At 37.4% G+C, this 25703-nt stretch overlaps 1 protein-coding gene across 2 annotated transcripts; it reads left to right on the top strand.

Annotated features, from left to right (window-relative positions):
- The first annotated feature begins 539 nt into the window (after positions 1 to 539).
- LOC121375737 (acylglycerol kinase, mitochondrial-like) lies at positions 540 to 24426 on the top strand. 2 transcript variants are annotated; one of them, XM_041503343.1, is made up of 14 exons: positions 540 to 676; positions 3010 to 3049; positions 5198 to 5277; positions 6130 to 6205; positions 8207 to 8305; positions 9217 to 9249; positions 9547 to 9641; positions 16734 to 16803; positions 17591 to 17670; positions 19383 to 19588; positions 20204 to 20316; positions 20994 to 21061; positions 22265 to 22358; positions 22865 to 24426. In XM_041503343.1, exons 1-14 carry the CDS (start codon positions 567 to 569, stop codon positions 22997 to 22999), a joined length of 1299 nt encoding a protein of 432 aa, XP_041359277.1. In that variant the 5' UTR covers positions 540 to 566; the 3' UTR covers positions 23000 to 24426. The 2 variants fall into 2 exon arrangements, with proteins under 2 accessions (XP_041359277.1, XP_041359278.1); XM_041503344.1 differs by lacking the exon at positions 9217 to 9249.
- Positions 24427 to 25703: the final 1277 nt, after the last annotated feature.

The raw sequence follows: 25703 nt of genomic DNA on the forward strand, positions 1-25703 counted from the left end.
AGGCTGATTGATGGCACGAGGCTGATTAATCGCTTTTTGCTGTGGTCAGTAATTTGAGACGACAGGTAGTAACATTTAACTTTCCATTGGTCTTATTTTATTCCGTTTGTGTGGACTTTAGGCACATCAAATGTCGTGGCTTGTGCTGTCGCCTACAATCTGTTGGAAAGTGCATATAAAAGATCTCAAGTTTAAGAAGAAAATACGGAAAGCATTATAGATACTTAAAGAAAATTCTCTTCTTAACTGTTTAAGGAATTTTAGACTATTAACTACTCAGTTGCAACCCCCCCCACCCCAAACAAAACATCCTAACTACGGCCCTGTAAGTCAGTGTCTTTTATATAATTTTTAAACATTTATATTTTTAAAATTGTTAGTCATTCTAGCTAATGATATTCACATAAAATAAGATAGGAAAAATTAAAGAAGAAAAAATGCGTAATAACTTTGATAAGACTACGATTGTGATTTTAACGCGTTTTCTTTGCGATTACAATTATTTCGAGTTACTTCCCATTACCGGACGTGCTCTTTTGGACAATGCAAAACATAAACACGTGCAAATGGCATTTGTCATTAAAATTGCAAAAACTGTCAGAACTCATTGGAAGAAATCAATATTTGGTGCTTGTTTAGTTGCATACGGCATTAAATATGCCATAAAAAGTCATGAGTAAGAAATATTTCTTAATTTAATCGAGTAATTGTGGCTAATATTATTTGACATTTTGACTCATCACAATCGACGAATCGTTGACACTAAGTAGTAAGGGTAAAATATCCGACTGTTACCCCCTATTGTTAGTTTTAGGGTTAGGGTTAGTTTTAGGGTTAGGGTTAAGTTAGAGTTAGTTTTAGGGTTAGGGTGAGGTATACATATATCAATAAAATGGGGTAACAGGCGGAAATCCTTCCGCACGAGTCATCATTGAGTGGATGTGTACAATTAAATTTAGAAGACATTACGATGAGAATATTTTTTTAACCATACGAAACCATATAATTTCCAATATTCACGAACCGATGACACCTGACCTGGGCCCCGTTCCATAAAGTGATCTCAGACCGAAAGGTTGCCTAAAGCGGCATTCTTATTATGCGATTAGTCATACCGACTTGTTGCATGCAATATGTCGGCCCTACAAAAATCAGAATATATATGGTTAAAGTTGTTCCGTTTAGGCATTTTCACAGTTGTGATTTGATTTAGGCATTTTCACATTATGATTTGATCGTATGCAACGAATTGGTGCTACTAACTNTTCCCCTTAAGCCCCCTTAAGATCACCATAATTGCATACAGTGGTTATATGTACACAGCGCTAACATCGCTTTGAGGAATGGGGCCCAGCAACGTAAAACGTAGTGCACAGGATACGTTATGCCAATACTTTTCTTAACATCATAAACATGCATGGCGAGTTCAAGAGTTGCTTCCCTGTATGTAGCATATTTAAAATGGTGGGGGACTTTTGACGGTTGTCGTTGGAATATTCATTTTGTTAATAATGATAAAAGTATTTCAATCGGGATTTAGTGAGTATGGTAGGTTATACGTTTTTGATTTGTTTGTGCATTTGTTGCACTATTTCGGTTGAGAAACATGGTGCCACAAGTTTTGAATACAAGCTAGGGTATGTATCAAGTTTCGCACATAGAAGAACCACACATTCTACGTCCCTTCGGACTACATAAAACAATGTTCAAAATAAGTATTGTCCGTTCGTCCCGACAAGTGAAAATCTGCTCCGACAAGCAAAATATACTTCAATGGTTGTCCAGTGGACAAGTGAAAATGTTCAGTGCACTTTCATTTTAAGCAATCACAAACATTGTTCTTGCACTTGAATAAAACAAATCACTTATTTGGACAAGTGAAAATATTGGCAGACAAGTAGATTTCTACATGTACTTATTTCTGTCTGTGTAAAACTATAATAGAGTGAAAACTCTCAAGAAAGGACCCTCTGTAAACCAGAATTCCCTCAAAAACTGGACGCTTTACAGAGTCCTTTTTTAAAAGCCAGGACAGAACTTAACCTCTCTTAACCGGATCCCTCTAAAACTGGACATTTGTCTTGGTCCCAAGGGGGGTATTGTTATTTAAACATCTATTCTATTCTATTGGTCCCAAGGACATCCGGTTTAGAGGGGTTTCACTGTGTAATGGGCAGACAGATGTTTTTATCATTGTCAAGAATTCTAAAAAGAGACTTTTGAACCGCATGCTCAGCTGGGTCAGTAGAAGATTATCTCAAAATAGACATCGCAAGGGGCACCAGCCCCTCAATATCCCCCTCAGATCTGCCCCTGTACAATAAGTATGGAAACCGACTGCCACCACACAGGTTACTTATTATCTCAAAACGACCATTTCAATCCTCATTCTACTGGGCCTGAATACAAGGAATTGAGTGTTGAGTTTCTGTGTTTGATGGGGCAAGATGTAGCCCAGTGATAAAGCGCTCGCTTAATGCGCAGTCGGTTTGGGATCGATCCCCGTCAGTGGGCCCATTGAACTATTTTTCACTCCAACCAGTGCACCACGACTGGTACATCAAAGGCCATGGTATGTGCTATCCTGTCTGTGGGATGGTGCATAAAAAAAGACCCCTTGCTGCTAATCGAAAAGAGTAACCATATGTCCGATGCCGTATAACTGTAAATAAAATGTGTTGAGTGCGTTGTTAAATAAAACATTTCCTTCTGGTGTTTGAGATAATTAATAAACCACTAATTGCATCCAATCATTTATTTAATCAACCAACAAAAATATTTACAAAATGTGTATTTTTATGACCTGCAATCAGTTGACATTTAGTGTTTGCTTAGCATTAAAATGAAATAAGTTTAATCATTTGGAATTCTTCAACTTATAATTTTTTTACGATGGGTCTTGAATTTGATCTTTTGTTGTTCAATTGCATTCTTGCTTTTCATTAATTTGCAACTGATTGTGGATGATAAGAAAACAGTGAACATTTATATTTTTTATTTTTATTCCAGAGAGAACTTAATTCGTAGAGCTTTTTGTGAAGAAGCCCGGGTAAGACATCTGTGATATATGGTTGTGTACTGGATCAATTTGAATGGAAAATAAACTTCTTAATTTGTTTTAGTGCTATGTGCTTAACCTCACAACTTTAATGGCTCTTGTGGTCATTTCTGGCAGCGTGGCCCCTACTTTGCTTTCCTGATACTGACTATCATTTAACAGTATTGTACGACAGACCAGCTTCAATAAGCTGAGACAGTTCAGTATCAACATGTACCCCTCGTACACCCACTCATCAAGCAAATAGTATTATACATGTAGATTGATATCTAGACCAGATACATGTATGTACAGTAAAACCCCATCTAACACCATCCCATTTCTCAGACCATTGCGCTATAAAGACCAATATTTTGAAGACCGGAATATTTCCGGCAGGGCTTCTAGATTATGTTAGCCCCACTCCCATGGCTAGTGATATTCAATGTTGGGCTAGTAAACAACTACTATTGCCATACTCAACAGCTAGTGAAAAAAAGTTGTCAAATGCTGCAATTAAGTCTATTTTGTAAATATCAATATCCTGCCCCACACCCCACACCCCAATCTTAGTGTTTTTAATCTCTCCCCCTTTAGGTAACATATCTGATTATTATTAGTAGTAAAATTGTGTTAAGTAAAGTAGGGCTAGTGAATTTTTAATTGTGGCTAGTAAAAAAATTTTAATCACTGACCCATGGCTAGTGGATTTTGTAAACATTCTAGAAGCCCAGAATGTCCTTAGAGTAGTAACGTAAAACTATTCCATTATTAAGACTACCCCACTGTTACGGATTACTACCACTGGTCCAGTAAATTTAAGTCGGACCAATGGTTGTTTTCAGTGCATTTGGACACCACAAATGCAACCACAGTATTTACTTGTTATGTCACATAACCGACAAACAATAAATATTTGGTAAAATCTTGCCTAGTTGTCCATGCTATAGTGTTAAAGTTAATTGCAGGTATATGTGTTGGTGAAACTAGTAAGTAATAGTCTTATATTTATTTAGTTGGAAAGTCAAAGGTATTACTTTCGAACTTTGAAGTCATAGTTAATTTCGGGAAGGTACAACGCACAGTCATTTTATTGTATGACTTACACACGTTATAAACCCTGAGTGAGTGCTCCGCAAGGCTCAATGGGTAGGTGTAAACCACTTGCACCGACCAGTGATCCATAACTGGTTCAACAAAGGCCATGGTTTGTGCTATCCTGCCTGTGGGAAGCGCAAATAAAAGATCCCTTGCTGCCTGTCGTAAAAAGAGTAGCCTATGTGGCGACAGCGGGTTTCCTCTAAAAACAGTGTCAGAATGACCATATGTTTGACGTCCAATAGCCGATGATAAGATAAAAAATCAATGTGCTCTAGCGGCGTCGTTAAATAAAACAAACTTTACTTTACTTTACACACGTTATATGTTGAAAAGTTACAGTTACACAGAGTAACATGTTTTTTATGAAAGCAAATGCCATACCATCATAGTACTTTATTTTTTATATAAACTGACAAATGCAATGATTAGCTGCAATAACTCATGTGAGATAGAGGTCACGCATTTGTATTTTCTTTTGGACAGTGGACATCCTAAAACGTTGAGAGGGTGTCATTTGTCCAGACAGTTGTTAGTCTCTGTTGTGTAATAATTAAGAAAACAAAAGGGCCCAAACTCACAAATAACTGAAGCAGGTTTGACACTTTATCATTTTAGACATTGCTGATGACAAATGGAAAGGAGGGTGGATCATAAAATTCACACTCAATATTTACCAAATAATCATCATTTTGAATGTTGTGTAATTTGGTATTAGGACTACTCCACTGTTAAGACCAGTTTTAATAAGTCCCGCCGATGGTCGCATTAGCAGAGTTTCACTGTACCATTAAAATGTGCATCAATTGTCAAAATAGTTGTCAAAAGTGGGGAGGGGGGGGGGGGGGGGGGGGGCACTAACTCTTCCATCTTTGAAACTGAAGTTGTTTGTTTGTATTTCTTCTGTCCCCCCCCCACCAACCCCCCCCCACCAACCCCCCCACCAACCCCCCCCACACACACACACACATCTACACACAAAGTTGACTTGATTAGAAGTTCATTGTTGTTAGTTCTTTTGTCTTAATTAGTTTATGTACATACTGTGTTGTCATTTTTCAGAAATATGGCGAGGAGAAGATAACTCTGAATGACAAACCAAGAAAGGTCACTGTGTTTCTGAACCCCGCTTCTCAGGGAGGGTAAGATTCTATGAGTATGATGTTTATTAAAACATGGCACTCCATCTACTATAACTAGTTTGTTTTTAAACTACATTGAATTTCAAGTCTCAGTTTGATTTATAACATTTTTAAAACCTGGTTAGTGTTATGGTCTGTGTGAACGTTTAATAGTGCTATGCAGGGCTCGACCGTAGCAGTACCCGGGGTGTTTTGGCTACCAATTTCTCACTCAGGCTACCAGATATCTAAAACCGGTAGTCTGCCGGGCTACTCAGTGTTTTTGCGCATCCAGTTACTCTGCAGTAAACAAGACTCAAACACGTTAAAAAAAAAACCCCACCTGAAACAACATGTTTAAATAAAAATAAACGATTTTTCTTTTTGTTTTCTCTACTACCAATTTTTACTGAGGGCTACAAGAGTTCATAACCTGGTAGCCCAGTGGACTACCACTGAAAAATGTTAAGATCAAGGCCTGCTATGTCTATGATAAAATCTATTAATTTTAACCACATTTAAAGGTATTTCTTACTGCTGATATAATATTACATCACATGATTTTAACTAAATATTTATCAGTCCAGGTATACCGGTACACTTGCATAAATCTGAAGGTGATTTGTTAAGTACTTTAGGTAAACAAAACCTTTTGATTTTCAGTCCAACATCCAATTAAGTGCCTATTTTAAATCTATTGTTCCCAACTTTATCCATTTTGCATTTTGATAGAGAATTCTTCCATAAACTGATCCAACTAATACAGATCTATAAAATAATATCTATCTGTTCTCACCAAAAAATTCACACCTTTCTTTATATTTAACTTGAGAATATTTTGTTGAACATTGTTGCTTGGTTTTTTTTATTTAGTAAAGGATCGAAGCTGTTCAATAAAAATGCTGCTCCAATCTTGTACCTTGCTGGAATGGAGGTTAATGTTGTCAAGGTAACAATTTTTTTTACTGTTTTACTCCTACCAATGTGAATGTTAATTCTCTGGACCAGATCATTAAAGGAACATACATTTACATATAGCTATAGCAAAGTGTTTCTTGTGGACTTTTTTTTATTAATTTTTCTTGAAAATTTTATGTTTGATAAATAATATTATATATGAAACGAGGGGCGGGACGTGGCCCAGTGGTAAAGCGTTCATTTGATGCGCGGTCGGTCTAGGATCGATCCCCGTCAGTGGACACATTGGGCTATTTCTCGTCCCAGCCAGTGCTTCACAACTGGTGTAACAAAGGCCATGGTATGTACTATCCTGTCTGTGGGATGGTGCATATAAAAGAACCCTTGCTGCTAATCGAAAAGATTATCTCATGAAGTGTCGACAGCGGGTTTCCTCTCTCAATATCTGTGTGGTCCATAACCATATGTCTGACGCCATATAACCATAAATAAAACATGTTTGAGTGTGTCGTTAAATAAAACATGTTTGAGTGTGTCGTTAAATAAAACATGTTTGAGTGTGTCGTTAAATAAAACATGTTTGAGTGTGTCGTTAAATAAAACATGTTTGAGTGTGTCGTTAAATAAAACATGTTTGAGTGTGTCGTTAAATAAAACATGTTTGAGTGTGTCGTTAAATAAAACATGTTTGAGTGTGTCGTTAAATAAAACAAGTTTGAGTGTGTCGTTAAATAAAACAAGTTTGAGTGTGTCGTTAAATAAAACATGTTTGAGTGTGTCGTTAAATAAAACAAGTTTGAGTGTGTCGTTAAATAAAACATGTTTGAGTGTGTCGTTAAATAAAACAAGTTTGAGTGTGTCGTTAAATAAAACATGTTTGAGTGTGTCGTTAAATAAAACAAGTTTGAGTGTGTCGTTAAATAAAACAAGTTTGAGTGTGTCGTTAAATAAAACATGTTTGAGTGTGTCGTTAAATAAAACATGTTTGAGTGTGTCGTTAAATAAAACATGTTTGAGTGTGTCGTTAAATAAAACATGTTTGAGTGTGTCGTTAAATAAAACATGTTTGAGTGTGTCGTTAAATAAAACATGTTTGAGTGTGTCGTTAAATAAAACATTTCCTTCCTATTTATGAAACGTAAAATTTTCAAGTAAAAAAATCTATTTCAGAACTACAATTGTGTTTTCTTTTCTGTAGCAGTATATTTTGTTCTCAGTGTTTTATCGGTCAATTTTTTGGTGTTAATTACTTATTTTAATGACATTATGCCTGAAATTCTTACTTGTGACTTTGTCTATGGGAAAGTGTATGTAAGGAAGGAAGGAATGTTTTATTTAACAATGCACATTTTAATCACTGGTATATGGCATCAGGCATGTGGTTGTGGATCACACAGATAATGAGAGAGAAAAACCGCTGCCATCATACAGCAAGTGATCTCTTATATGCATCATCCCACAAGTGCATGTAAATTAGAGCTGGGCGGTATACCATATAATATTGTAACATTCATTATCGGCATCATATTAATACTGATTTACGGTACCGAGCAAATCTCAAAATACAGAAAGTTCGGTTTTGACAAATATTTTACGCCATTTAGTAAAGCATTAACAATGTATTTGACGAACACAAAATAGCTGAAAAGAAGATAGAGATGAGGGCCTTGTCTATAGAATTTAATTTTATTTGGATGAAATTAGCTGGCGAGACTTAACTCGGGTATGCATTTAAAGCTGAGAATACCACTCAGTATCGGTATTGTATCAATACCGAATACTGTACCGATACCTACATAAATTACCCCCAAAATACTGATACCAAACCTAATGTAAATGATCCCTTTTTGCTCAGTAGGACTTATAGGTGAAGATATGTGGTACCATATGCAGCAGCAGGTTTCCTCTCTCACTCTAGGCTGAAAATGGTTTTACAAATATTCCTTTCCTTTTCCACAAATGTTTTTTCTCCATGTCTTTTCCATTTGTTTTATGTTTTAAAGTTACGTTGTTTCTCTCCATGTATTGACAGACGGAGTTTGAGGGTCAGGTCAAACAGTTTCTCACTATTCTCGAGAAGAAGGACATGGATGGGATCGTGGTGGCTGGTGGTGATGGAGCTCTGCTGGAGGTTGGGACTTGGGTTTATTTCTTCATTACAAGACTATAAGACTCCATCATATGCCGTCATGTGGGATAGAAAAAGTACACCCTGTGTGGTGGACATTTTGACATGGGACAAGGCTTGACGAGTCCCACAGTCAAAATTTTCACCACCGAGTGTGTCCTTTTCTATCTCACCTGACCACAAATAATGGAGTCTTTTTCTCTAAATCCAATTTGTAAATAAACTATTATTTTACACGATCAGACAAATGTGGCTGAAAAAGTAACGTTTTCAGTTGACCATTTTATCATATATGAACTGCATTAGCATATTTGCAGTGTTTGTTTCATGTGTTTCATATAATTTAACACTACAAATTAACAAGAGAGCTTTTATAATGAAGATTTTAATAACAAAATATTGATTTAAAACCTCACATCAACATCTTGCATTAATATGACATCATATAGCTAACGATGTCATGTTAAGCACAAGCACAGGTAAGATAGAAATGTCTTTCATAGCTTTCTTTCATGGGATAGCTCTGTCCTATATACCTGAGGATGAGAGAAAAAAACATCTATCCATTTCTGGTGTGATAGATACATCTGTCTTTACTAGATAAACAGCTGATGTGTAGAATGATGCCTTTTAGCCAAGACTATATCGCTAAGTTTGTTTATAATTTATCTCTGATGCAAATGGATTAAAGATATCATTGGATATTGGACCGTTTGAATTTCATATCTGTGACTCCTTGCCATTAATTTTTCAAATATGATTACTTTATTATTGACAGCCTGCATTTAACTTTATTAGCAATTGCATGGTATTAACTTATAATTCATTCTTTTTCTTTTTTCATATGAATATAATGGTAAAATAATCTTTGTTTTCCAATGGTTTACCAATATAACTGTGTTTTTCTTTCGTAGGCTGTAACAGGTTTTATGAGAAAAGATGATGTGGTTAGTATTAAGTCTTTCTTTTCACCACTTTTTCTTTGCTCTACTTGAGAATGGTTAAATTATCATTATGTTGTGACTGTAAGCATGTTGTTTATGTTAAAATTAACTGTTTTGAATCATTTATTTTAATTGATGATATAATTGTGAAGAATCTTTAAAATGTGATTTACTCATGTTATATTTGTTTAATGTTTTTTTTTTATGGTGTATATATTATTAGGTAGGACCTACATAAAAGTTTTAGGGTTACAAGGTTCATTCAGACATTAAAGTTAAGTAATTGTGCTTTATTTGCAGAATTTCCGTCAGAATGTTCCAGTGGGAGTTATTCCCCTTGGCTACACAAATCGGTTCGCCCAACTTCTCTTTGGAACAGATCTAAGTGAAGTCAGGTACATAGTCTGCTGATAAAACAGTAAATGAAATTAGAATGACCTAAATCTGCTTATTAGGCTGACACATGTCTGGAGAAATAACTAAAAGCAGTATTAACTGTTAGCGTGTGGTTATCACACTAAATGGTAATGATTTTAATTGTGCAATGATTTGCTTTTAATACAGGGATTCTAGATTATGGTAGCGCCACTCCCATGGCTTGTGATATTCAATGCTGGGCTAGTAAATAACTACTATTGCCATGCCCGATGGCTAATGAAAAAAAGGAGATCAAAAGTTTTGTAAATATGAATATCCTGACCCCACCCCAACCCCAATGTTAGTGTTTTTAGGTGATGTCACGGGGATTCTATAATTCCCGTAACTGAATAAACACGATTATCCAAATCTCTCTCCTAACTCTATATCTAATAGATCTCTCTGTAACAGGCGGTTAAACCCTAGTATGGCTCGTCTCTAGGTATGATCAGAGATACGATCTTATATAAGTATATATTATTATAGCACGTTTAGCTCACTAGAAACACAACAAAACACAATACACTTGGAAATCTGTATTAATCTACACTGACAAATGTACAGCCGTAGTAGTTAATTAATAACAGCAATAATAACAACCCAGAACTGATCACTTAATTAGTTAATCTCTAGGTGTCTGGTTACACAATATGCGAATCACTTCACCGTTACACCACACCCACACGTGTGATAATTGAGAAACTCTTCCAGGAGAAGTTAATTAATAAAGGAATTACAACACCATTCCTAACTGGTTAATTTTTAGTTAACCCTTACTACTCGTTCAGTAACGTGTGATAATTTAGGAACGCTTCCAGGGGAACTTAATTAATAAAGGAATACAGCTCTATTCCTAGCGGGTTAATTTTTAATTACCCCTAACTACTCATTCAGTAACCTTGTACACCGAATTAACACTGGTACCGATCACAATAAAGACAATAACCTACAGTGTACCTAGGTCGTCTAGGATGACTGGCTAAGCTTTATATTACCAAATACTCGTATAATGTTAGAACAAGAAGTCTACGATTTACTTCGTCAGATGACCGAAGACACTGTCTAAAGAATATTGGTATAATACAGTATTAAAATATTTAAAAGTCACATCAATCACATCAATGTTATACACAGAGCAGAAATAATATATTTACCAGTCCAAATGGACAACGTTCCCCCTGGACGCCTTCCAAATGTTTCTCCTCGATATCTCTAAAACACTAGCTATTTATTATAAATCAGGATTCGCCTGGGGGTACAAGGCGGTACCTCCCACTATCATCTCATATTCTACCTCTACTAGAGTCGGTATATTTCTCTCTGATCGTCAGTTTGGCTGTCGCCAACCGCGAGCAATCTCCTGGCCATAAACAGCACTACCGGAGATATTACGTAACTACTAGCCACATGGCCTCCGCACCTGGCTGGGTGTGTATTAGGCGTACCGATCGAGGACCGTCGTGCAGAAGTATTACGTAAGAAGTTGCCCATCTGGGCTTAAGTGCAATGAAACTGCACACGGCCCTCTAACACAATTAAAATCGCCACAGGCGAAACAAATTTAAGAGCATGTACCGTCACACACCCCCACCTCAAAAAGGATATTTCCTCTACTCTAGGAATAGGGAAATATACTACATTAAAACAAAAAGGTGCGTTAACCGACGCATACGGGCATTTATAACACATGTAATAATAAGGTGACTACCAGTAATCACACTGAGTCTCTGAGTCCCTGGTATACAAATAAAATATATATAAACAAAACAGAAATAAAGAATGTCAACACATTATCATAACGTTCAACTTCGGGACAGGGCATCAGCGATTACATTGGATGTGCCCTTGATATGTCCAATGGTAATTGGGTATTCTTGCAGAAGAAGACTCCATCTCAAAACTCTCTGGTTGGAGGCTTTCATTAGGATGGTCCAGTCCGTCTTCGTCTTCTTGGAACAGCACAGCTCCAGCACCCACGTCACTGGCACCCACAGCTAGCTTGAACGGCATTCGGTAGTCTGGTGCTGCCATCACGGGAGACGAGTAGCGCCTCTGCTTGAGACGGTTGAATGACTTCTCGCATTCACCTGACCAATGGAACTTCGTTTCCTTCTTTCTCAGCGTCGCACGTTTTCCAGGTTTTCTCCGATAGGCATGCTGTCGACGCGGTGTAGAGTTGGGTTCCAAGCGCACATCTTGGCTTAAGGTATTGGTAACCGTTGGAAGGTCCCGACAAATGGAAACATTGTCTTGTATCAATGTAGTCAGCTTTGCTCGCTGGGGGTTCAAGTCTGCTAGAATCTGGCTGTTGGCCAACTTGATCTCCGCAGTCTTGACGTCATCACGGGAAATTGAGTGTCTCTCAATTTGGACCGGTCTCTCTGGAACTATCGGCAGTCTGTCAAAATAACCTTTTAGCAATTTGATGTGACAATACCTACTTTTCCTAACCCTATCAGGAGTGTTTATCACATACCCTGTCTCATTAACTCGTTTGTGCACAACATAGGGCCCGAAATACCTGTTCTGCAATGAGCCCCATTTAATGGGAAGGTACAGCAGCACCTTATCCCCTGGTTTAAATTCCCGACTCCTAGCCTTCCTATCAAACACTGATTTTATTTTGCTCTGAGCATGGCTCAATTGCTTCCTAGCTAGTTCGGTCGCCGGCAACCTCCCATCTCTAACTCTCTTATTTATTAATACTCCCTTGTCCACAGTTAACAAGGTAGTGCGAGCTGCCAACAAATTTGGATCAGCCCCCTGCTCTAGAATTAACTCTTGTCTATTACAAGGTAAATCCCCTCTATCAAAGACAACTGGTTCAATTCCCCTCTGCGGGAGATCAACAGGTTCCACCACATTTAATTCCTCAGTTGACTTGTCTACAATTTTACTGATAACCTCATCCACTCCAATTTCATGGCTCACACACGTATCAGACAAATCACAAATATCCTCTGCATCTTGTGCTAACCTACTGGTCATATCCCTAGTCATTACACTCGCAGGATATTTAATCTCATCAACCTCACACTCTTCTATTGGTAACGTGCTGTCTTTAATTAACAGTTGGTCACATTTCGGCTGACAACACTGACCAGTCAAATCATTTCCCAACAAAACTCCTATGTTTTCAACAGGCAAGTCCTTCACAACACCCATAATGACTGGTCCCGTCACAAACTTCGAACACAAGAAAACCTTATGTAACCTAACAATCATTTTTTCTCCAGTAACCGAGGTTAAGGCCAAACTACGTCCTATGTCTGAATTTTCAATACCAGCTAAACACTCTTGCGTTATCAGCCTCTGACTACACCCGGTATCTCTATAGATTGATATTGCCTTAGGACACAACTCTTGTTTCACATCACAAACCATACCAGTGGACACATACGGGTTTACTTTCTCTGCCATGGGACTAACCATTAACTCTCTCGCTAACGGAGCTGACCTCACTAAACCGACCACTTGCGCATTATCACGTTTCCTTTTAAAACAGTCCCCGATAAGATGGTTATCCTTTTTACAGTAACTGCAATGTGGACGAAAAGTTCGTGCATTGGCTGATAATGCAGGTCTATCCTTACTTTGCCCACCAGGTGCATTCCTGGCCTGACTAGCTGACCAACTAGATGACTCTCCCCGATAGTTACTATCCCGGGGAAAACCTGGCTGAAATTTCTTCTTATCACCCTGTTGTAAAGAGCTACCCGGTACTGCCTGAGCTTTGTGTATTAACACGTAATCATCTGCCACTATGCCTGCCTCCTCTATCTTTTTGACATCACGATCCTCTAAATGAATACGTAAGCTAACTGGTAATCCATTTTTAATGTCCTGTAAGATCAACAACTCCCGTAACTCGGTATATGACTCTACCTGATGAGAAACAATCCATTTATCAAACATCCCTGCCTTCTTAGCCACAAACTCACTATAAGACTGACCCTGCGTTTTTCTCAACTCGCTATACCGTAAACGATAATCCTCAGGACGTAATTCATACGCCCTCAACACTGCCGTCTTAACTAGGTCGTACTGACTTGCTCGCTCATCACTCATTGAATTATAAGCTACACTAGCCTTCCCCTTAAACTTAGACACGGCTAACAATGTCCACTTAGACTGCGGCCAATTTAGCTGCTTAGCGGCCCGTTCAAAAAGTTGGAAAAACATATCTACCTCCTGGTCATCAAATACCGGCACTGATCTATAAGCCTCCGACATGTTAAACCCATTTCCGGCTTCTCGTCTAACTTCTTCAGTATTCAACTTTAACTCATGTTCCACTTTTAATTTTTCTAACTGGAATTCTCTATCTCTATGTCTATCTTCTCTATCTCTCTCTTCTCTTTCTCTCTCTCTCTCTTCTCTTTCTCTCTCTCTCTTCTCTTTCTCTCTCTATCCCTATCTTCTTTTTCTCTATCCCTATCTTCTTTTTCTCTATCCCTATCTTCTTTTTCTCTATCTCTATCTTCTCTCTCTCTCTCCCTTTCTCTATCCCTCTCTCTATCTTCTCTATCTCTACCTTCTTTCTCTCTCTCTCTCTCTCTCTATCTAATGCACGTTCCTCTCTTTCGTACTCAAGCTTTTTAAAAGCTAATTGTTGTTCCACACTTAACTCATTTATCTCTATCTCTGGAACAATCTCACTGTCTTCCATAACAGGACTATCACCAAAAACTTCCTGGATAATAATTGTCATTATATCTCCTAAGGTTTTAGCTGATGTTAAATCAATTTCTCGCTCACCCGCTATTTCAACTAACTCGGCCTTACGTGCTCGCTTAATCTCCACTACACTGAGCGTAGGCCTATCCAGCAAATTCTTATCCATGTTTAGATATGACACACTTATTATTAATTTTCTAGTGAACAACGTGCTACTTCTGGTAAATTTGTAAAAATAATTTATAAAGCCCCCATTTACAAACAATACTTTTTTAAATATGCATGTCCCGTTTCAGATCCCGGACAAGCGCCCCAATTTTCTACTCCTGTCACAGGGATTCTATAATTCCCGTAACTGAATAAACACGATTGTCCAAATCTCTCTCCTAACTCTATATCTATTAGATCTCTGTAACAGGCGGTTAAACCCTAGTATGGCTCATCTCTAGGTATGATCAGAGATACGATCTTATATAAGTATATATTATTATAGCACGTTTAGCTCACTAGAAACACAACAAAACACAATACACTTGGAAATCTGTATTAATCTACGCTAACAAATGTACAGCCGTAGTAGTTAATTAATAACAGCAATAATAACAACCCAGAACTGATCACTTAATTAGTTAATCTCTAGGTGTCTGGTTACACAATATGCGAATCACTTCACCGTTACACCACACCCACACGTGTGATAATTGAGAAACGCTTCCAGGAGAAGTTAATTAATAAAGGAATTACAACACCATTTCTAACTGGTTAATTTTTAATTAACCCTTACTACTCGTTCAGTAACGTGTGATAATTTAGGAACGCTTCCAGGGGAACTTAATTAATAAAGGAATACAGCTCTATTCCTAACGGGTTAATTTTTAATTACCCCTAACTACTCATTCAGTAACCTTGTACACCGAATTAACACTGGTACCGATCACAATAAAGACAATAACCTACAGTGTACCTAGGTCGTCTAGGATGACTGGCTAAGCTTTATATTACCAAATACTTGTATAATGTTAGAACAAGAAGTCTACGATTTACTTCGTTTGATGACCGAAGACACTGTCTAAAGAATATTGGTATAATACAGTATTAAAATATTTAAAAGTCACATCAATCACATCAAGGTTATACACAGAGCAGAAATAATATATTTACCAGTCCAAATGGACAACGTTCCCCCTGGACGCCTTCCAAATGTTTCTCCTCGATATCTCTAAAACACTAGCTATTTATTATAAATCAGGATTCGCCTGGGGGTACACGGCGGTACCTCCCCCTATCATCTCATATTCTACCTCTACTAGAGTCGGTATATTTCTCTCTGATCGTCAGTCTGGCTGTCGCCAACCGCGAGCAATCTCCTGGCCATAAACAGCATTACCGGAGATATTACGTAACTACTAGCCACATGGCCTCCGCACCTGGCTGGGTGTGTATTAGGCGTACCGATCGAGGACCGTCGCGCAGAAGTATTACGTAACAAGTTGCCCATCTGGGCTTAAGTGCAATGAAACTGCACACGGCCCTCTAACACAATTAAAATCGCCACAGGCGAAACAAATTTAAGAGCATGTACCGTCACAGGTGACATATCTTATTATTATTATTATAATTATAAATTATCTTAACTTAAAGTAAAGTAGGGCTAGTGAATTATAAATCGTGGCTAGTACATTTTTAAAATTACTGATCCCATGGCTAGTGGATTTTATAAAAAATCTAGAAGCCCTGAATTTAATAAAAAGATTTTTGTAGATGGGGAAGTAAAAATGTGGTTGAAAACATTTTTGAATAGTAGTATTGCACAAAATTTTATGAAGAAATCTTCTTTTGTGTAAAGTATAACTCGTTATTATTTTTTCATTCTTGTGAGTGTTTTTTGTTTTGTTTAGATGTTAGTTTGAGATTATATTATTACTAGATAACTGTTTTTAAAACATGTCTGTTTGTTTGGTGACCTAATTATAGAGGCTAATAATTTTGAAAAGGTAGTAACGTGGTTGCTTGTATTTACAAAAATTTCATTTTGATTAATTTATTATCTTTGGGCCTTATGATTAGGTGACCATCTCGAAATCATAATAGGATTTTGTTTTCAACAGTTTCAGAAATTATTCCTATTCATCTTTATATTCATAGCTTGCATCAATACTTAGGTCTCACTACACAGATCACATCCGGGTGAGAGTTCATTCATCACGGTCCACTATAGTTCCTAATTGTGACACATGTTATGGTTCACATATTCACTTCTAGGAAATCTTCGTTTGATGTTCGGCAATTTAACATGGGTTTCAATGGCAGATGATATCTGTGTAGTGAGACCTTAGACTTCAATACTGATGATCTGATATTTTGTTAATTAATTTTGTTATTATTTCTTGCAGGATGATAGGAGAAGCTGCCTTGGCTGTAGTGAAAGGCGTGACAAAGAAATTTGATGTCATGAAAATTGAGGTTAGAGTCTGAACTTTTCTCATACTATTTAATCACAATTTGTCACATGTGATTGCTAGCCTTGGCTGTAGTGAAAGGCGTGACAGAGAAATTTGATGTCATGAAAATTGAGGTTAGAGTCTGAACTTTTGTTTCTCATACTATTTAATCACAATTTGTCACATCTGATTGCTAGCCTTGGGTGTACAAACAAGATGGTGTTAATGCAAAGTATATTCAAATTCACTATTTTTGTAAAAATATATTACTATATCGATAAATGTACTCGCGGTTAATTGATGGAATTTCTTTCCCCTATCATTTCCTTGTAATACTGCATGCATACATTTATATTTGAAAATGCTTTTTATTCAGAAATTATTTGTAATCACTGCTAAACTTGTGATTTAAATTTTTTCATTTGAACATGATTTCTGTGCTTATATCCAATTAAGATACATTATCTGAGAATTCCACTTAACATAGTGTGAGAAACCGGCCTTGGTGGTGTAGTGATGTATGTCACCAGACTAAAGGCTGGCAGGTACTGAGTTTGTATCTCGATACTGCGCGCCGCCGCCCCCCCCCCCCCCCCCCCCCCCCCACAAGTTTTAATAATTCATTGGGTTGGTGTAAGCTACGACTTATAACTCATTAGCAACTAACCCACCAGTTGAGGTGTGTAAGCAGCAAGACAGTGTGCTTGAACCTTATTTGGATAATAAGCATAACCATAGTGTTAGAAGAAAGAAGCTAACTATATTGTGTGACTATGAAGAGGTGACTACAGTGACCTGTCTAATTGCAGAGTAGTGAGGGTAAATCTACTTACGCCTTGTCAGATGTTCAAGTGGGGGCTTTCCGGGACGCTGAACAAAGAAAGTCCAAGTAAGTTGGAAACAAATTGCACGTCCAATGTTTAATTCACATGTAATTCATTTGACTACTAACAGCTAGTTCACATGGTGTAATGGCATAACAAGGAGAAGGTCATGGATTATATTACAAATGTTATGGGAGAAGGGATTGTTAGTTGAAGGAAGGAAATGTTTTATTTAACGAATCACTCAACACAATTTATTTACGGTTATATGGCGTCCCAAAGACAGGATTACACATACCACGCCTTTGATATACCAGTCGTGGTGTACTGGTTGGAGTGAGAAATAGCCCAATGGGCCCACCGACGGGGATCGATCCCAGACCAACCGTATATCAAGCAAACACTTTACCACTGGACTACATCCCAGCCCAGGAGTGTTAGTTGAAAGTCTTGTTTTCAGAACTATGTCTCATTTTGTATTTGGGGCAGGACTTAGCCCAGTGGTAAAGCGCACGCCTGATGCGCAGTCGGTCTAGGATCGATCCCCGTGGGCCCATTGAACTATTTCTCGTTCCAGCCAGTGCACCACAACTATCAAAGGCATGGTATTTGCTATCCTGTCTGTAGGATGGTGGATATAAAAGATCCCTTGCAGCTAATTGAAAAATATAGCGGGTTTCGGCTCTACATGTGCTAAAAATGACCATATGTTTGCAATCCAATAGCAGATTATTAATAAATCAATGTGCTCTAGTGGTATCATTTTGTATTTCTGTTATTTATTTCCATCAAATATACTAAAATAACAGAAACCCTTAAAATGTGAGGCATACTTGCTTTTGCATCCACCCCAGTAAATTATAAATGTTTTATTTTGATAGAAAATATTATTTCTTTTATTAGTCCTCTTAACGGTCCAACCGGAGGGGACAATAGGTTTCATCATCATCCTTCTGTTCATCCATGTGTCCCGCATATAGTTTTCCAGATGTTTATTTCACAATGACTTGAGATATTGAGCTGAAATTTTGTGTATTGCTTTATCACGTACTGTTACAAAAAATACCTTTAAAGAGTTATGGCTATTTCTCGTTCCAGCCAGTGCACCACAACTGGTACATCAAAGGCTGTGGTATGTGCTATCCTGTCTATGGGATGGTGATGTAAAAGTTCCCTTGCTGCTAATTGAAAAGAGTAGCCCATGAAGTGGCAACAGCAGGTTTCCTCTCTCAATATATGTGTGGTCCTTAACCATATGTCTGACGCCATATAACCGTAAATAAAATGTGTTGAGTGCGTCATTAAATAAAACATTTCCTTCCTTATAGAGTTATAGCTCTTGAAATTAGGCGATATGACAATTTGTTGGGCCCGGTTGGACATTGCTTTAAATAGCAGTACTTTCAGAATGCTCGTTACACATTCACCTGACCTCTTACTTACTGCATTTCCGGACTGGTCCAAACGCCCAAGAGCCAATAAAATGGTTATAATTGTCCAGTGTTTACTGTGTCTCATACTTCTGATCATTGGATTAATTCTTCACTTTTATCTTTAAAAAGACATAAGGTTGGTTTTCATTTGATATCTTTTTCACAACAATTAGCTACTCTGAAGAGCTCTCTGTCTCTGTCTCTCTCTCTCTCACTCTCTCTCTCTCTCTGTCTCTCTCTCTCTCTCTCTCTCTCTCTCTCTCTCTCTCTCTCTCTCTCTCTCTCTCTCTCTCTCTCTCTCTCTCTCTCTCTCTCTCTCACACCCACATATTTTTTTTTTTTAGATATTGGTACTTTGGTCCATTAAAACATCGGTGGACGTATGTTCGAACTGCAATGAAGAAATGGCCACAGAGTTTCAAAGCAAAGATTAGTTATGTTGAAGCTACGGAAGAAAACATGAAATCTCAAGTTGGGAAGCCTGAACCCCCTCAATCTTCTTCCTGGAGCTGGCTCAGCTTTCTATACAATTCCACTCCTGTTACAAATGGTGATCACAGCTTTCATGTTTTAATTTTTCGATCATCCGTGCATTAAAGAATTAAAAAATGTAATAAGTCTAAATATGGTTTTAAGATCTGTCAGTAATTAAGAATGGAAGTACATAATTAAAGTGATTGTTGGTTTTATGGTTTTCCTATTTTCATAAATTTATATTTTCCTATTGCTACTAAATATATTGCATGCTGTAGTGAAATAAGTAAGTTAATTATTAATGTGCTATTATTGTCATTCCGAATTATTTTGAAACAATGAATTTGGTAATCTTATTTAATGATTTCACCAAGTACCAGTATAATCTGAGACTACTATTACTGTGTTAATTCATTTCAACTTATTTTCATGCTTATATCCAATTAAAGTTCAAACACGCTGTCCTGGGCATACACCTCAGCTATCTGGGCTGTCTGTCCGGGACAGATGGATTAGTTGTTAGTGGTTAGTGAGAGAGAAGAGGGTGTAGTGGTCTTACACCTACTCATTGAGTCGTTAAAACTGGCTCTGGGTGGGAGCCGGTACCGAGCTGCGAACCCTGTCCAATGGCTTATATTAACACGACACCACTGAGGCTGGTTTTTATCGCTGTGTATTATTTGCCATTTAGTTGCAAGTGACGAAGATGAGCACATGACAGATGAATGGGACCAAACAATAGAGAGAGATCTTGACACCGTGGAACTTACCATCGTCTCTAGTAACCACCACAAACACAAACAAGTTAGTAACAGTCAGATGTTTTAGATCTCGACACCGTGGAACTTACCATCGTCTCCAGTAACCACCACAATAGGTGTGGTGGGTCATATGATCAAACCCCTTGGCAGGTACAGTTGTTTATTCTTTCCCTTTTTTCAACCACAGGACTGATCTATTGAGGGTCATGGTACATTCGATCCTGTCTGGGGGCGAGACGTAGCCCAGTAGTAAAGCACTCGCTTGATGCGCAGTCAGTTTGGGATCGATCCCCATCAGTGGGTCCATTGGGCTATTTCTCGCTGAAGCCAGTGCACCACGACTGGTACATCAAAGGCCATGGTATGTGCTATCCTGTCTATGGGATGGTGCATATAAAAGATCCCTTGCTGCAAATTGAAAAGAGTAGCCCATGAAGTGGGGACAGCGGGTTTCCTCCCTCAATATCTGTGTGGTCCTTAATCATATGTCCGACACCATATAACCGTAAATAAAATGTGTTGAGTGCGTCGTTAAATAAACCATTTCCTTCCTTCGATCTTGTCTGGGAAGCATATATAAAAGTTTGGTAGAGTAACCTATGTGGTGTTAGCGAGTGTTCTCTGTGACTCTAGACAAAGTGTTACAATAGCTGTGTGTTTAACCCCAAATAGTCATGTTTTGAAAATGTGTGGAGGTGACATTCCTTTCCTTTATTTTAGGATGTCGTAGCTCTTGATCTCGGAATAGGACCATCTGAACCTTCAAGAACAGACTTCATCAAGGAAGGGTAAGTTGTACATGTATGTTGATCACAAACAGTTTGGTGTACTAAATAATATACTGCATCCATTTTGGGCCTGGCAGGACATAGCCCAGTGGTAAAGTGCCCACTCGATGCATGGTCGGTCTGGGATCGATCACCGTTGGTGGGCCCATTGGGCTATTTCTCGTTTCAGCCAGTGCACCATGACTGGTATATCATAGACCGTGGTATGTACTACCCTGTCTGTGGGATGGTGCATATAAAATATCCCTTGCTGCAAATCAAAAAGAGTAGCCCATGAAGTGGCGACAGCTGGTTTCCTCCTTCAGTATCTGTGTTGTCCTTAACCATATGTTTGATGCCATATAACTGTAAATAAAATGTGTTGAGTGCGTCGTTAAATAAAACATTTCCTTCCTTCCTGACATTTTGGGCCAGATAGAGAAAGCTAATGTTTGCTACATACATCATAGCAGTTCACATTAAATCAATTCCCATATCAGAAATCAATTAAATCCTTTGCAAACAGTAGCATTGCTTGTCATCACTAAATGAAAACCTAATGTTTACAAACACAGGACTTCTAGTATTTTTATAAAATCCACTAGCCATGGGATCAGTGATTTAAAAAATTTACTAGCCATGATTAAAAATTCACTAGCCCTACATTACTTTAAGTTAATACAATTTTATTAAATTTAAATAATAGTAATAATTGGATATGTCACCTAAAGAGGGAAATAGAACTTAAAAACACTAACATTGGGGGGTGGGGCAGGATATTCATATTTACAAAATAGACTTATCTGCAACATTTGACCAAAATATTTCACTAGCCATAGGGCATGGCAATAGTAGTTATTTACTAGCCCAACATTAAATATCACTAGCTATGGGAGTGGTGCTATCGTAATCTAGAAGTCCTGCAAACATGTGGGTATATCCTGCCCATCTATTGACATCCATCATGATATCACTGAGTTCATTATAAAACCTTCAACTTCTAGTGAAACAGAATAGGTTTTTCTCCGAATTGTGTTGTCCTCACATGAACATCCATCTATTTATAGCATACAGTATTTACCCCATGAACTCATTTCTTGTCTAACTTTTCTTCTTTTGTTTTTCTTCTTTTTTGTCCTCAAATGAAAACCTGTACATTTTCCAATGGACTGATTTCTAGTCATTACTACAATGATTTCAAATACATTTTTCTTGTTTCTGCAGCTGGCGTAGAGTTGAACAACACAGTCTCACTCTCGGCACCAACACCAATGAACACCACAGTGTTAAAAAGATCTCAATTCAGCCTGATGAACAGGTAGGACTTAGAGCACATAAGACAGATCCCAGAGCCTATATATTGTAAAGTTACTGGTTAATGGCTCCTAGCATACGGAAACTTCGGTCTTACAATGCAGTGCAAAAGGACTCGCCAGGAAACTGTGATGTTGATTATTAATTAAGACAAGTGAATTAGGCCCCAGAAGGTTTGTTACCTGAAATAAAGCTTTGGGCCTCAAATTTGGCCATTTTTCTATTGTTCCACAGTTATTTCCTTTGAAAATTTGTTATGCTCAATAGGGGACATGTATTGTTTAGCAGTACTCTTAGAATGCTTGTTTAACCTGACAGCTCATCTTTGCATTTCCTTAAACTAAACTTGGGTTTGGTTTTGTGCTTTTTGTTCTTGATAAACATATGTACTGGATAATGTTTTTTGAACAATCAGGAATGAAATGGAAAGCAAACCAGTATTAATTCTGTGGAACTAATAATATTGTTAATTGTTTTCCCTATTTCAATACTATACACTTTATTTTTCAGAATGAAAACCTCTGGTTCAATATTGATGGCGAGTACTTTGAAGCGGTGCCTACAGAAATCACTCTTCTCAAAAACAGACTCAAGTTTTACTATGAGCCAGGTTTGTTTGAGGCTACCAGTCCAGTGGGTAGCTGATGTATTCTTCTTAACATCAAGACAGAGTTTACAGTCAACCAGTGAAACAGGACCAGTTGATGTATTCGTTTTTAAGAACAAGATAAATTTCATAGTGAGCCATTGAAGCAGCCAGAATCAGCTGATGCATTCTTGAAAATGGATTCCGACTTCACATTCTGCTGGTTTTATTTGATTTAGTCAGCTCTAGCTTGTGAAACTTGAGTGTTCATTTTAAGACATATTTATTCTTTTGAAAAGAGGTAAACATAAGCATATTTTCAGTTTTATACAAACTGCCTTACTGGTTTAAAGAGTTGAATTTGTTAGAGCTAGAAAGGATTAAAACAAACTACTGGTGCTCCAAAATTAATACAGTGATGTTTTTTTCATTATTATGCATTTGATAGCAGTGTGTGTTTATATTTGTACAAAAAAGTATACATTTAATTGTGTAATAAAATGTCTTCATGTATACAGTAGTAATATTGTGTCCAAATTTAATACGGTAACAAATCCACTTGTTTCTTACTTCCTTTTTGAAGTAATCTTTGAAGAAATCATGTGGAATGTCAAACTTTCTATAATGTCTGCTTTTCAAAAAGTAAGATTGTCTTCAAGAGCCTTGAGAAATTAATGGCTTAGTCATTTGAGTTTGATAATAATCCTGGTAGCAGTATAGCATCTTTTGGGGTTTTTTCTTATGTTCGTGCTTATATCCAATTAAGGTTCAAGCACGTTGTCTTGTGCACACACCTCAGCTATCTGGGCTGGCTGTCCAGGACAGTGGGTTAGTTGTTAGTGAGAGAAAAGGGGGTGTTGTGGTCTTACACCTGCCCATTTAGTCCTTAAAATTCGCAGTACTGGGCTGTGAACCCAGTACCTACCTGCCTTATGTCCGATGGATTAACCACGACACCACCAAGGCAGTATAGCAAACAGCATTTCAATGTGTCACAGGTGGAAGTACATCTATTGATTGCACATTAAATAAGGACACAAGTTTTGTTGTCATAAAAACCCTTATTTTTCTGATTTATTTAAGTGTCGGAAGTTGTAGTATTTATACCTTTGGTGCATATGTTGATTGGGATGTCGCTTGTAGCAACTTTAGCCATATATGTTACTGTTGTCAACTATAAGATTTGATTTGGTGGTATACACCCTACTGGTTGTAAAAGGTTTATTGCACATCATGATATGTATGGCACAATGTATTTGGAAGCTAATGAATAAATCATAAAATGATACTGATAAAGAGTTGAAGATTTTGGAAATGATCAGACCTTTACTGCATTTTTATACCATGGTTACAAAGTCATAAATCTGTCAAAACATTTGTGTGTATAAAATTCCATATTTATATATATATATATATACAAATCTGTATGCAAGTTTAAAAAAAAAAAACAGTTTGATATAATAGAAATAAATAATATACCACCCTGTGAACATAATATTTCTTGTATTTTTATCAATCATCACCATTGCACTTGAGCTTTTTGTGTCCTTAACATTTATTTAAGACATCCATTGACAAATGAGCATTTCATTTAAATCTCTGCTTTTTGTCATCTCTTCTCAATAGTTTAGCATTGGACTAAAGATGTAGGCACTGGGTTTGTATCTTGATACCGGTTCCAATCAATACAATTTACAGCATCTAAATGGGGAGCTGTAATTATCAAAACTACTACAATTACTTCTCTTTCAGTACCAACTATCCATTAACCACTGCTCTGGGCCCCGTTCCACAAAGCGATCTTAGCCCTAAGATCACCTTAAGTGCATAGCTACCTTATGCACTAAGGTGATCTTAGTGCTAAGATCTCTTCGTGGAACGGGGCCCAGGGCAGTGGTTAATGGATAGTTGGTACTGAAAGAGAAGTAATTGTAGTAGTTTTGATAATTACAGCTCCCCATTTAGATGCTGTAAATTGTATTGATTGGAACCGGTATCAAGATACAAACCCAGTGCCTACATCTTTAGTCTAATGCTAAACTATTGAGAAGAGATGACAGAAAGCATTGGTGTCAGTAGTAGTAGTAGTACTAACAATCATTGGTGTCAGTAGTAGTACTAACAATCATTGGTGTCAGTAGTAGTAGTAGTACTAACAATCATTGGTGTCAGTAGTAGTAGTACTAACAATCATTGGTGTCAGTAGTAGTAGTAGTAGTACTAACAAACATTGGTGTCAGTAGTAGTAGTAATAGTAGTACTAACAATCATTGGTGTCAGTAGTAGTAGTAATAGTAGTACTAACAATCATTGGTGACAGTAGTAGTAGTAGTAATAGTAGTACTAACAATCATTGGTGTCAGTAGTAGTAGTAGTAATAGTAGTACTAACAAACATTGGTGTCAGTAGTAGTAGTAATAGTAGTACTAACAATCATTGGTATCAGTAGTAGTAGTAATAGTAGTACTAACAAACATTGGTGTCAGTAATAGTAGTAGTAATAGTAGTACTAACAAACATTGGTGTCAGTAGTAGTAGTAGTAGTAGTACTAACAATCATTGGTGTCAGTAGTAGTAGTAGTACTAACAATCATTGGTGTCAGTAGTAGTAGTAATAGTAGTACTAACAATCATTGGTGTCAGTAGTAGTAGTAATAGTAGTACTAACAAACATTGGTGTCAGTAGTAGTAGTAGTAGTAATAGTAGTACTAACAAACATTGGTGTCAGTAGTAGTAGTAGTAATAGTAGTACTAACAAACAT

This window comes from Gigantopelta aegis, chromosome 6 (genome assembly GCF_016097555.1).
Source record: "Gigantopelta aegis isolate Gae_Host chromosome 6, Gae_host_genome, whole genome shotgun sequence".
NCBI classification, from domain to species: domain Eukaryota; kingdom Metazoa; phylum Mollusca; class Gastropoda; order Neomphalida; family Peltospiridae; genus Gigantopelta; species Gigantopelta aegis.

What these genes read in the sequence shown, in the direction of transcription:
- LOC121375737 (XM_041503343.1), top strand. Translation starts at nt 567, where the DNA reads ATGGCATTTGTCATTAAAATTGCAAAAACTGTCAGAACTCATTGGAAG. An exon ending in TGGAGGTTAATGTTGTCAAG is followed by an intron (nt 6,206 to 8,206) that starts GTAACAATTTTT and finishes ATGTATTGACAG; the next exon opens with ACGGAGTTTGAGGGTCAGGT. An exon ending in ACCACCACAAACACAAACAA is followed by an intron (nt 20,317 to 20,993) that starts GTTAGTAACAGT and finishes CCTTTATTTTAG; the next exon opens with GATGTCGTAGCTCTTGATCT.